Source organism: Mastacembelus armatus, chromosome 9 (genome assembly GCF_900324485.2).
Source record: "Mastacembelus armatus chromosome 9, fMasArm1.2, whole genome shotgun sequence".
Classification (NCBI taxonomy): domain Eukaryota; kingdom Metazoa; phylum Chordata; class Actinopteri; order Synbranchiformes; family Mastacembelidae; genus Mastacembelus; species Mastacembelus armatus.
The window spans coordinates 1-13,660 of NC_046641.1; the positions used below are offsets into that span (position 1 = coordinate 1).

Here is a 13,660-nt window from a genome sequence, read left to right on the forward strand (position 1 = left end):
ACATGCATCTGACATAAAAGTCATCTGCATAAAGGTGAAAAGAGATGTTGTATTTCCTTGACCCAAGGGTAGCAGATACAAATAAAAATGAAGAGGCACAAGGACTGACCTTTGTGGCACTCCACATATCAGTGGTGCTGAAGAGGACATAGTGTCAGAGGCACATGCATCTGACATAAAAGTCATCTGCATAAAGGTGAAAAGAGATGTTGTATTTCCTTGACCCAAGGGTAGCAGATACAAATAAAAATGAAGAGGCACAAGGACTGACCTTTGTGGCACTCCACATATCAGTGGTGCTGAAGAGGACATAGTGTCACCGACTTGGACAGAAAAACATCTATTGGTCAAGTAGGATCTAAACCACTTTAAGACCAGATCCTGAATGCCCATCCAGTGCTCTAGATGGGACAGAGGGGTATCATGGTCCACTGTGTCGAAAGCAGCTGTTAAATCCAACAGCACCAGGGTGACAGTGTGACCAGAGTCTGTGACTAACAAAATATTTAAAACCTTCAACAGTACAGATTCAGTACTGTGACAGGGTTTAAACCCAGACTGGAAAACCTCAGAAATCCCATGCTCTTGTAAGAATGAATTCAGCCGAGTGTACACAATTTTCTCCAAAATTTTTGAGAGTAAAGGGAGCTTGGAAATTGGCCTATAATTTGAAAACTCTGATCAGTCTAGGCCAGCTTTCTTAATCAATGGTTGTACCACAACATGTTTAAAACTTACAGGTAACACCCCATTTAGTAAGCTGCCATTAATAACAGCAAGCACATACAGAGCCAAAGTGGGAAAAACCTCTTTAAAAAGACGAGGGGGGCACAGATCATTAGGGGAGCCAGCAGGCTCATATAATCAATTAATTTTTCTAAAAAGTCAAGACAAAGCAGAGCATGTTATATGTATGGACAGGTCCTTAGTACTCTTGACCTTATGAACATATCTTATCCGATGTATTGTAATTTCTGTCAGATTCCCACAATGCTGCAGTGCGAGGCACTTCCCAGGAGTTCTTTACTTGAGTTGCTTGTGGAGTATGAAATGTCCTGTCCACCTCGAGAAAACGAACAAATTTCTCTGTTCTCGGGGCTTATGTATCAGGCTTCAGTCTGCTTATATCATTTAGACAAAATTGACATTAGATCTAACAAATTGGCCTGTTTATAAAGACTGAGATTGAAAAGGATGCATAACAATCTCAAGGGAATGAATTTTAAATCAAAATTTAACTGACATATGCTAGTAATAGCAACCGTCACATCCTGATCTCTGACCAGGTTTAAAATAGCAAGTGTCTCACTCTCACCTTCCTCCTGCTGTAATGATTTACAAGTTGCAATTTCATTGATCAATCATCCTGCACAACACTGTGCAGGATGCTGAAGCAACAATTTATTTGTCCTTTTCACACAGAGAGGGCAAACTGCTATTTTACTAGTCTGCAATGGCCTCTAGGTCAGGAGTGGGCAATCCATGTTCCTCGAGGGCCACTGCCCTGCTTGTTTTCCAGCTATGCCTCCACTACCCACTGCTGATTACCTGGATCAGTTGTATTCAGCCAATCACAAGCTGGAACATACCATTTTTTTGTACTCTGTGCTTAAAATATGTGATGCATCACGTGATAATGAACGTGGAAGCAAAGTGGCCTGGATCTGTGCACACTCACAAATTTTTCATGAGTGTGCACTACACCACAGATTTGCCTGTGATGAGTACTTACATACATCTTTCCATATTCTGTTATCCATGTATCTCTATATGTATATTAAAACATTAAACTGCATGTCTCCTTTTTATAGGAGAGTTTGATGGTTATCTCCTTGGTGACAGAGGATACTCCTGCCAGCCACATCTTTTAACACCTTAGCCTGATCCTGCACCTCCTGGCCAACAGCACCATTTCAGTTCTACCCACAACAGGATACGGGCCAGAACTGAAATGACCAGCCTCTGAAACACTCTTCATCATTACTTGAGTGTTTAGACGAAGTGAAGGCATGGGTGGCTCTGAACTTTTTGTACAAAAAAGCTGAAGTTGTGTTGTTTGCACTGAGTGACATTGCTAGCAAGGTTCCTCTTGTCCTGGGCCTCTTAACGCAATCTCTTAGGTCTATAGTTACAAATTTGGTTGTAAAAATTGATTGTGATTTTAAACTTGATGCACAGGTCAGTGCAGTGGTGAAGTCTAGCTTTTTCAAACTGAGGCAATTAGCAAAAGATAAACCTGTCTTGTTTCGGCAGGATTTTGAAATTTTAATCCATGCTTTTATCACTACTCGTTTGGACTATTGCAACACACTTTATGCTGGGCTTAGTCAGACTTCTATTCCTCGGCTGCAATTACTCCAAAATGCTGCTGCTCGTCTCTTATCTGGAACATGTAAACGTGATCAGATCTCTCCAGTTCACCAATCTTTACACTGGCTCCCAGTACGCTTCCGTGTTGATTTTAAACTTCTTTTATTGTTTTCTTAACGTCTTCATGGTCTCGCCCCACAGTACCTGTCCGATCTGCTTCAGCATTATTCTCTGTCACGTTCTCTCAGGTCAGCAGATCAGTCTCTCCTTGTTATTCCGAAGACTAGGAAAAGACTCAGAGGAGATCGTGCTTTTTCAGTTGCTTCCCCTAAACTCTGTAATAAGTTTCTTCTTCACATTAAACAAGCTCACTCACTTCCTGTTTTTAAATCCTCTCTTAAAACTCATTTCTTTTCTTTGGCTTTTACCTCAGTTTGAGATCTTGACTTGTATTATTATTTGTTTCTTATTTTATTACGTTTACTCTTTGTGTTTGTTCCTTTATGTGTGTTTATATACATTTCATGTTTTTACTCTTTAATGCTGGTGTCAAGCACTTTAGGCAACTGTGTTGTTTTTAAAGCACTCTATAAATAAAATTGGATTGGATTGGATTGGATATCGGAAATCTTTTACGACAGATGCTCTCCTCTGTACACAATGTTCAGGCTACCTCCTTCCACGTTGTTAGCCATTTGTGTCTTTTTATGCCTTATAGGATGTGCTATAAATATTTTCATACTTCCTCACCACCTCTGCCAGCTGCTCCTCAAAACTATCCATTGGTATGACAACCGCCAGTAGACAACCGCCAGTAGAAAAAGTGGGAATGACATTTCCGCTTTCCGCATTAATCACGCCCACTTCAAATTTCTGACCAATCACACAATAGTTGTCAGACACCACATGAGAAAAACGTTCTGCCCAGATGATATGTCAAGAACAAGCTGCAAGAAATCCCAAACCAGTGCTGCAAGAAAAAGATGACGTCATTCTTTTCTCGCAGCCCTGGGACAGAGAACAAATTTCTATGTTGTGGTTTCTCCAATGTAGAGTTCTGAGCATTCTTCCTTACACTGGACGGCATATACTACATTACTCCTCTTTTGTTTTGGTGTCTGGTCTTTAGGGTGAACCAGTCTCTGTCTCAGTGTGTTGGTGAGTTTGAAGTGAACTGAGATATGTTTCCTAAAAATCTGTTTAAGCCTCTCTGAAACACCTGCTACATAGGGAACGACCAGATTTTTCCTCTGTGGATCTCAAGGCTCAGCTGTGTCTCTTGTTTTCCTGCCTGATATGAATGTTGCCTTGTTGAAAGCCCACTTAGGGTAGCTACAGGTCTTGAGGGCTGTCTTCAAGCGTGTCCTTCTTTCTCTTGGCCTCCATGGAGGTAGGGAGCAAAGTTGTGATGACGCCTAGTTTGTGTTGTAGCGGGCGATGGGAGTCAAAAAGCAGGTATTGTCTGTGTGTGTGGGTTTTCTGTAGACTTCTATTTCTAGGTTACCATTAGACCCGGTGACGACCTAGTACAAAACAGTACAAAAAGGCTAGCCTGTTTTCATTGGTGTCCTCTGGTGAATTTGATGTTAGCGTCTGCTGCATTGATGTGATAGATAGGTGGTTTGAGAGAGGGGTCAGAGAAGCTATATATGTTCAAGTGGAAAAACCCTCCCTTAACAGGGGTGGAGGGCTCAGACATGACCAGTCCTAAATCTACCAGGCTGCCCTTTCATCTGTTCCCAGGAAATTAAAGGAACACATCAAATGTCTTCCATGGAGGACACATTCTGCAGCCAGTTGGTGAATCAGATGGGTCATGAGTCTACCATTAGATCCTAATGACCCTCACCCGAGCTCACTTCTATTGTTTACCTAGCGAGCCTATTCAGGCAGGGTGTGAAGTGAAACCAACTCCTCCATACCAGCTTTCTCTTAAACTGATGAAGCTACTCAGATGATTAGTGAAACAATTCGACCTTAAAACTAGAAGTCCAGTTGCCATGACTCAACCTCTAGATAACTTCACCCGGAGGACTGAGAATCTTCACAGAAATAATACAGACAACTATCTGCATATAGTGTTATGACCTAGGTCATTAGGTTTATGGTAAAGGGAATTGTTATAATGTGTATCTAACCCTTTCTCTCTTCCCCTGGACTTAGTGTATGTGCATGGATGTAAAATGAGTGCATGGGTGGAGTGAATACAGGTGGTGATTCCGGATAGGATCATTTGAATTGATTGATGCCACCTCATTGGACAACTGGGAGCCAGTCCGCTTCTAAAACTCCAGTGGACTGCTGCTGAGGATCTCACTTTCAACGTCCTTCACTTCCCACTCCAAACTAAACCCAGTTGTGTGTGGATTATGTTGATGTGTAAAACTGGAATTAGATACCTGTGTTAGAATTAAGAAATTGAGAAATGGAACAAACTTGTAAATAATTCACTGTATATATGTAGAACATGTGGTAGTTGAGATAGGAGTGAGAAGCCTTTTTCTTTTGTTATTTGTTTCCACTATTTTGCAGTAGGAGTTAGGTTAAAAAATCTGTCTTTTGTTTGGATATTTTATTCATGGAAAGGTAAGGTCAGGGTCATTAGTGTTTTTTTTTGTTATTTTGGGTAGTCTCATCTCTGAACATTAAATAAATTGTGGTACTTCATGATGAAAGTTTCAAGTAACTGATTTTACTTGAGAGTGCGAGTAAAGGGGGGAGCTACGCTTGTGTCCTGGCTCCTGTAGGCCACGGATGCAACACTAGTTTTCATTTGCAACTAGACTTCTAGTTTTGCACAATAAAGAAATTCATGTAATGCCTAAAAACCTTTTTTTTAATTAATTCCATTTTTAAAACCACTCACTGGCTGTGGCATTGACATTAGATGATACTTATTTAGCCTAAAAAAGTAACGCTATGCTCAAGAGCTGGACTAGTACATTTTTGCACTTTCCCAGCATCAAAGATTTTGGCACTTTCTCTGTGTCATATAACTGAAGGTTCTAGAGGTCATGGTAGTGAAATGGAGAGAGGGTGTGGAGAGACCCAGTGCAGAGGATCAAAAAGAAGGGATGTATCTGAAAAATAACCTGATGCAAAGTTATGGGCTTTGTAGGTGAAAGGTAGAATTTTAAAGTTGATACAATATTTCAATGGGAGTCAGTGGAGCTGTTCTAGAGAAGGAGTGAAGTTGCACAAACTGACTCATGGTTATAATACAGGCAACAGAGTTCTGGATCAGGTGAAGTTTACAAAGGACTTGTGTATGTTGAATCAATGTGATGACCAGGGTGTGGATGAGAATGGCAATGCTGTGCTGGAGACCTGCCATGTTATGAAGATGGAAAGTGCTACCAAAGAATTAACCTGGACTGAAGGATAGAAAGGAAAAAATTGTCATCCTTGGAAAAAGTAGATTTAGAGCCTATAAGAAGAACCTTGTATATTACTTTTATTCGAGGAAAACCAATATTTTATTTTGTGTAAACATTTTGTAAGGCATGAAGTTAGAAAGACAGAAATCAGGCTTTATGAGAATAAAAGTTGTGTATCATCTGTATAACAGTTATATTTCATGAAAATGTGACCAAGGTAAAGAAAATCCTAAGACTGAGCCTAAGGGAACGCCACTGGTGACAGGATTAGAATGAGGATGTGTGCAAGTGCAAGCAGAGGTATATGAAGTAAACCAAGTGAGGAGGATACCAGTAATGCTACTAGCAGCCAAGCGGTTCAGCAAAGTAACAATGGAAATAGTATCAAAAGCTGCAAGCAGTCCAGCAGCAGCATCATTAATAGATCACTGGTTACCGTGAACAAAGCAGTTATAGTGCTGTATTTTGGATTAAACCCAAACTAAAATAATGAGGCATGGGGTAGGCATGAACCTGGTTTGCAACTGCTTTTTCAAGAATTCTTGAAATAAATGGGACGTTAGAAACAGGATAAATGGTATTAAGATTATGGTTAATGCCAGGTTTTGTGTTGATTGGAGTTATTGCAGCTATTGTATATAAGGATGGAATAAGACTGGAGAGAAGTAAGGAGTGGAAAATGTACATTATAAGGGGGAGAGTGATGGAATATACTTTTTGATCAGGTGAATTGACAAAGCATCAAGCTGGCACCTGGAGGATTTAGATTTCTGGATAAGGTTAGAAATTTCAGCCTCAGTAGGAAGCTTGAAAGGCCAGAGGAAAGTAGAGAAGGAATTTACTGAATGAGGGGACTGTAAGGGGAGCAGTGTGGTATACGATAAACATTACAATTGTAAAACATCAGGATTCTAGCATGGTAATCATGTTTCATGTGGGACATTATCTTCATCTTCCTACTGAAGCTGAAATTTTGTGGCCCTGGGTTGTGAAGAGCCAGGACCACTGACTGATAATTAGCTTCTGTGCCACATTTTTTGTGAGCCTGACACCCTGCAGACAACTTAGTAAAGCTCTTTGTGTGGCACTGAGTATTTGGCCTGAGGATGATATTGACAATGAAAAAAATTATTGTCTAAATCAAGGATTGGGTGCATACATAACCTGAGAAAGAAGACTAGCCAGTGAATATACAGTTGTTATAGTCTGAGTTTTCTGTTCCAGTTTGGACTTTTATTTTGGTTTGTGATTTCCTGTTGCCTATGTTCATTGTAGTTAGCTTTATGTTTCATTAGTAAGATTACTTTCACCTGTGTTTAGTTAGTCTTTTGTTCCTAGTCTATACCTCTTCCTGCGTTCTATTGTCCATTGTTGGAGCATTAGTTTAGTTTAGTTGACATAGTGCCTATGTTGTTTAATGAAGGACGGAGAGACTGGCAGAGATATTGTTGCCTTCCTGCTCGCCGAGTTGCGGAGAAATTAGATGTGTTTTGTCTGAGTCTGGTCGATCCAGGCATCATAAAGTGTTTGTGTCCTGGATTTGGGTCCTACGCCTCTCCTTCATCACCCTTCACACCACCACTTCATGACAGCAGTATGTGTGTTGGTGTCTGTTGTATTGCAGTGATAGTGATACAATTCAATTCATTTTATTTTTATAGCACCAAATACCTATACAATCATCTTAAGGCACTTTACATAGAAACCCAACAAATGCACTATTGGCCTGCATTTTTTTCCATGATTGTGGCCACTTGACAACAAATAGAAATTTTCTATTCCTGGCACCTAGAGCTTTATTTTTCCAGAGGCTCACAAAAATAATGGCAGATATTTTATTTAAGGGGCATCAGGGAAAGGGATATGTTTTCAGTGTTACAGCATTCCTCCAAAGAAATAGTCTGTATAAAACTCAGTCACACAGATGGTGTTTCTGAGTAGAGAGGTTTCTTGAGATGTTTCAAATACCATTTTCACTACTATTATAAAAGGCAGTCATGTGTCAAGTCACAGAGACTCTTACATCCTATAGTATGTGATGTTAAATTGTACCATTGTATTTTAAGTTAGAAGTGCTGCAGAAATTAGCTGTATGACAAAAATATGTATAAATGATAAAATCTGAAATATTAAAATATAAACCTGACTATGTGTATGATAGAGTCCCATTAGACTGGTCTGTTGCAGGTGGGTGACCAGATACTGGAAGTCAATGGTCAGAGCTTTATCACTATCTCTCATGATGAGGCGGTTCACATCCTGAAAACAGGGTGCCACCTGCTTATGAAGGTGAGGGATGTGGGTCGTCTGCCTCATGCGCGCACTGTGGTGGATGAGACCAAATGGATCTGTAGTCAAGGCATAGCTGAGACCAACGCTACAGCTAACCCAAGTTCCACTAACTGCAGTGCAAGGTGAGTACACAAATACTGAACTGTCAAAAGCACCAGAGCAGAGACATTACTGTAATTGTGCTTCCTTGTTTCCCCATGCAAAGCTGGATCAAAAGGTTTTATAGCTATAGATATAGATATATAGATATAGATTGGTTGACAAAAACAAAACAAAATAAACAGACAAGTACAAGCTTGACATCCACCTGGCACTATTACTTTTGGTTTTATGTTGTTAATTTAAATAATTATCTTTGTTTTAGTTTTGACCCTTGTGTGAACTCCTTCCTTGTTACAAGGTTTGAGCTTGGTTCAAAGACTTATATTAAATTAGAAATATATAGGTATATACCTAAACCTTCAATCCAAAAGTTAAACTATGTACCAAAATATTAGTGTCAGCCTATTGGTATATGCTAATGGATTATTTGCCAATGCTCCTCAATTGTCACTCAACCTGAAAGTTGTGCTGCTCAGCTTGAAGACCGTCCCAAACATAACATGTGTGAACTGAAAACAGCCTGGGCTGTTTCTACAATTTTTTGAATGCTGCAGACTAGATTTGCTATGGGACTCCCATTAACTTCCTGCATCAAGTATAAACTCTGCTTAACGTTGTTCTTGAGGTATTTACCTTACAAGCAGTGGTTATTTAGACCAATGTCTTGAGCAAAATTAACACCATCTTGATACAGCAACAACTGAACTTAAGTAGAAGTTACTGTACTGCTGGAAGGAAGAAATACTACATAGCCATTTACTCTGGACCTAATTCGAAAAATGTATTTTGTTTCTATCAGAAAATCTTATTGAAATGAAGCACCATCACTGATAGTGGGTCTGTCTGAGGGATACAGGATCTGAGAACCTTCCCTGAATCTGCAGTGGAGGACTGTGTCTGACAGCCCCATTATGTTTGACAGCAAAACAAAATGTGTACACCCCTCGACCCCCCCTCTCTCCCTCATCCAGTTGTCTCCAAGCCCTTATTTAGCTGGGCCTGATTGAGAACATAGGAAGGAATACAGTTATAAGGTGGCTCTGAGCTACTCATATTCCATGGACTCTGCTTCATGTTTTTAATGTTCTATATGCATGTGAGTTGTTGAAGCATACTGATATCTATCTTGTGCTGCTCTCAATTAAACTTATTTGTGGGGTGACTATACACTAACTGTTCTCTTAACTAACTGTTTCCTTAATATGCTATGTATTGTTTTCTTTGTTGTAGACCATCCTCAGCCAGAGCTCTACATGTATTAGGAAAGGTAAGAATGGTACTCATGCATTACTGAATGACATGTAAATTACTTTGTAAACTTACAGGTTCTACCGTACACTGTATCTGAGGATGTCACATATTATCTTCTAATGTGATGAGCCTAATATGAGAGCCAGAAAAATATGACAATAGTCTTTAATATTAAGAACTTACAAATGTACTTCTAGTTTTGATTTGGAATGACTGGATATCCTACCAAAAATCAAATATTGAAAAGTGTTATGAAGATCTCTGAGAAGAGACATATTTTCAATCATTAGTATTTTTGACTATCATATTCCACTACAGGAGGGACAGGTTTTTTTTGCAGTGCAGACACTCAACAGATGATTCTTCCAATTATCAGGTAGCATGGCATAGCATTCATAGTTTCTTATGGATCCATTAACCAGTTTAAGTGACAAGCACTTTGAAGCCAGTGTCTATACTCGCCTAAAGATTATTAGTGAGCTTAAAGCAACATCACTTTTAAGAGCACCCTAACACTGACTGAGATGTGTGTTTCTGTGTTGTAACAAAGAAAATGAAATGATAAATACTTTATAACTACTTTTAAATAGAAGTTAAAATGAAACTTTCACCTTCTTACTTTGGTGAAACAATCTAATTCTGAGAGAGGAGGTGAATGAAATGCATGTGAGATTTCACTGTTTCACACAGTTTACAGAAGCCAATGGAACAGCATTAATGGGCTTTCATCTCTCCATGGAATCCGAAGTATGATGTCATACCTTGCTATATACATTTCTGTAAAGTCACAGAAAAGAGAAATGTATCAATACGCTACTAATTACTAACCTGGTGGGTCAAGGCTAAAGAAAAAAACTAAATAAGTAGAATAAGTTTATTAGATCTAATTTTGTTGTATTGTTAACTCTAGCTGTAATTAATAATTAATAGTATTTCAATTTTATTGTTCTTACCGCTCGTTCACCAAATAGGGAATGACCAGGTTTTTCTTCTGTGGATCTTGAGGCTCAGGTGTGGATTTTTTTGCAGCCTGATGTGGTTGTTGCCTTGTTGAAAGCCCATTTAGGGTAGTCACAGGTTTTGAGGGCTGTCTTCAAGTGTGTGTCCTGCTTTCTCCTGCCATGAGTCTGTAGAGAGTAATTGTGACTTTAAGTGTAAAAGTCAAAAATGACCCAAAGACAATCTTTGTACCCAAGTGATGTACATCTTCCATGGAAATATGAATAAAAGCAGTATTTCCCTTTTTCCAATGTTGGGGTCACTTTAGGAAAAGTCATAAAAGTTGAAAAGTTGTCCGATCTCGTAAACACGACGTGGACCGTACTCCCGGATGCTAAAGCGAAATCACGATTCCCCCTTTTCCCAGTTTCCTATGTTTTCCTTTCCTGCCGGTGTATGTATCCTGGTTTAATAAAACACTTGGGTGACTTCACTTACCTTTGAGTCCGCCTGTATATGTTACAGAAGATCGGACCAACTGCCGAACTACAGGATGAGCATTCCTGATCCCGTTCCGGAGTTGGTGGAGGAAGACCGACTGATTTCCTGGACATTTCAGATCCTGTCAAGCACAATCCAGAACGCCAGGTGCTATAAGGATATCTTCGATGTCTATACAGCGATGACTTGGATTTTCTCAAACCCGTCCGTCTACGTGACTAAGGAGGGGACCGACCTGATCCTCTACCTCCTGACCTCTATCAGGTCGGTCTTAGAGCAGTGCCTGGATTGGTTCACTCCCATTGACGAAGCCTGGGAAATCTGTAACTCCTTTGCCCTGTTCCAGTGGCCGGCCTTCCAGCCACCTACTTCCCGGTCCGACTCGCAGTTCCTCTTGCCACAGCCGTCTACTCTGCAGCCTTCTTTGCCTTAGGCGTCCTCACCACAGCCTTCCTTGCCTCAGCCTTCCTTGCCTCCGCCGTCTTCTCCACGGCCGTCTTCTTCACAGCCGTCTTTTCCACAGCTGTCTTCTCCACAGCGTCAGAGTCGCCGCCGTCGGAGGAGACAAACTAAGGAGTCTCGGCGCACCGCCGAAGACGCTCCCCCGAGTCTTCTTCCATATTCCCGCGAACTCCTTCACCACCACCACTCCCTCAGTCTCCAGTTCCTCAGTCTCCAGTCCCTCAGTCTCATTCAGCCTTCATTACCTTGCCTGTTCCCTGGCCCGGCTTCAAGTCAGAATCTGCCTCTAGTGGCTGTAACTGGGAAAACCCTGATGACACCAATGAAGAGGAAGACAGGTAGTCCTTAGATGATGAAGACGACCTCATCTGTAACTCTCTTCAGAATCCTTTTTACGGAACCCCCCTGGCTAGCCGGCCCGGTGGATTGCCTCAGAAGAGTCCACTTCAACAGCAGTTTTCAGCTCCACCGCAGTCTCCCTTGCCTCCACCACAGTCTCCCTCGCCTCCAGAGCCCAAGTCTCCAAAGTCCCCAGCGTCTTCAGAGCCCAAGTCTCCCGGTCCTCAGCATGCCGATGACAGCGTCCCCGCTGAGGCATCCGTCCAGGTTCCTGAGCCTCGGTGCGTTGACGATGACGTCCCCACTGAGGCCCCAGACAAGTCTCCCAAGTCTCCCAAGTCTCTCGAGTCTCCCGAGTCTCCCAAGTCTCAACCTCCGTGCGCCAACGAAGCCGTCCCCGCAGAGCTTCCTGAGCCGCAGCAGCCGCCAGAGCTTCTCGAGCCGCAGCAGCAGACGCTGCAGCCACCGCCACTACCACAGTCCCCAGAGCCGCCGCCGCCGCAACGGTCTCCATGGCCTCCACGGTCTCCACAGTCTCCACAGTCTCACCTTTGATGAGGCCGTCCACCCGAACAGTCCCAGTCTCTCACCCGCTTCAGAGGTCGTCCACCCGCACAGTCCCGGATCTTGGATCGCCACGACGCCTGGATCGGCCCTCAGGAGCGGGCCGTGGAGAGGGGGGTACTGTCATGGATCGGCCAGGCTCTCAACACAATCAACACAATCCGCTTCACCTGAGTCCTTACCACGATCACCTGCACCTCATTACCATAGCCACGCATAAAAGAACTCCCCACACTCCTCTCCTTGTCTGATCTCGTAAACACGACGTGGACTGCACTCCCGGATGCTAAAGCGAAATCGATTCCCCCTTTTCCCAGTTTCCTATGTTTTCCTTTACTGTCGGTGTATGTATCCTGGTTTAATAAAACAGTCGGGTGACTTCACTTACCTCTAAGTCCGCCTGTATATGTTACAATCTCCACCTCATCTCTAAATGCCGACATGTACTCCACACTTTGTTTCAGCTGCATGTCGTGGAAATTTCTTTAACTTTTGAGAGTTGCTAATTCTCAAGAAGAAACACAAGTGTTATGAATCATCTCAGGTTTTATACGTGCACACGGAGAGAAGTCTTACAGAATTCTCTGTCTTTTCTCTGCAGAATTCAGGTCTATATAGCTTGACAAAAAGGGGTGGACTCATATTGGAAAAGACCCCATGTTTGTTCAGGGGTCGTCTATCTTCAGGCCTTTACCAGCACTAAAACAAATTGTTGGCAGTAATTTACAGGCCTCTAAAACACTAAATGACTAACACCATGTATTCTTTTGCCCAACACATTTAAGTGACCCTTTGACCACCTATTCCATGCTATGTAAAACACCCACATTCCCCCCTTTTGACACACAGTGTTAACACACTTATCAATCATAAAATATCACCCATTAGAGAAAACAAAATGTTACATTATTAGTCATGGTATTTCCATATCTAGATCACTGTCATATGGGTTTCCTGGGGTCCAATCATTCACAGTCTTCAACTGTATTTCAGCAGTCTTTGTTGATTCAGTTACAGGATATTTATCCATGTCCTTCACAGGTGTAACACTTTACATCCATGTTAAACTGTCCTCTTTGAAGCTGATTCTGCAGAAATCCTTGATTCCTCTGACGTCCTCTTGTATTGTTCTGTCCAGATGTCAGGCCCCTTCTGTGAGGTTGTGTGGTTCCCTGCTTGTAGTACAGCAGTACAGGGTTTCCATCATGGCAGTGAGTTGTTGTGATCCCACTGTTGCTGTGATTGACCATGTTGCAGGTCTGATGTTTGCCCATCGTCGTTTGAAGAACCTGTGACACACAGCATCTAGCGTATGTCCCCTTTGTTGGGTTTGCTCCTCAGCCAGTAATCAAATGTAGCTGCTCTAGACGTTGTTCTTCTTGTTCTTCTTCTGAACTCCCTGGGTACTTGCTGATGCAGCCACCTGGGCCTGGAGAGGCTGTGCTGCTGGTGGAACAGGCATGGGCATAGAGACAGCATATGGAGCAGGCAGGCTCCTATTTCTTGCCCTACATTTCTATTTA

At 41.9% G+C, this 13,660-nt stretch overlaps 1 protein-coding gene across 1 annotated transcript in view; it reads left to right on the forward strand.

The window, feature by feature from the left end:
* Nucleotides 1–7,874: 7,874 nt before the first annotated feature.
* The window catches only part of LOC113138483 (whirlin-like), a gene marked incomplete at its 5' end in the record, with an annotated part of 60,289 nt that continues 54,503 nt past the window's right edge, over nucleotides 7,875–13,660 (forward strand). Inside the window, 2 exons of the mRNA XM_026320960.1 lie at nucleotides 7,875–8,101; nucleotides 9,312–9,348. Of these exons, the coding sequence (XP_026176745.1) occupies nucleotides 7,875–8,101; nucleotides 9,312–9,348 (264 nt within the window). The remainder of the gene's footprint in view (nucleotides 8,102–9,311; nucleotides 9,349–13,660) is intronic.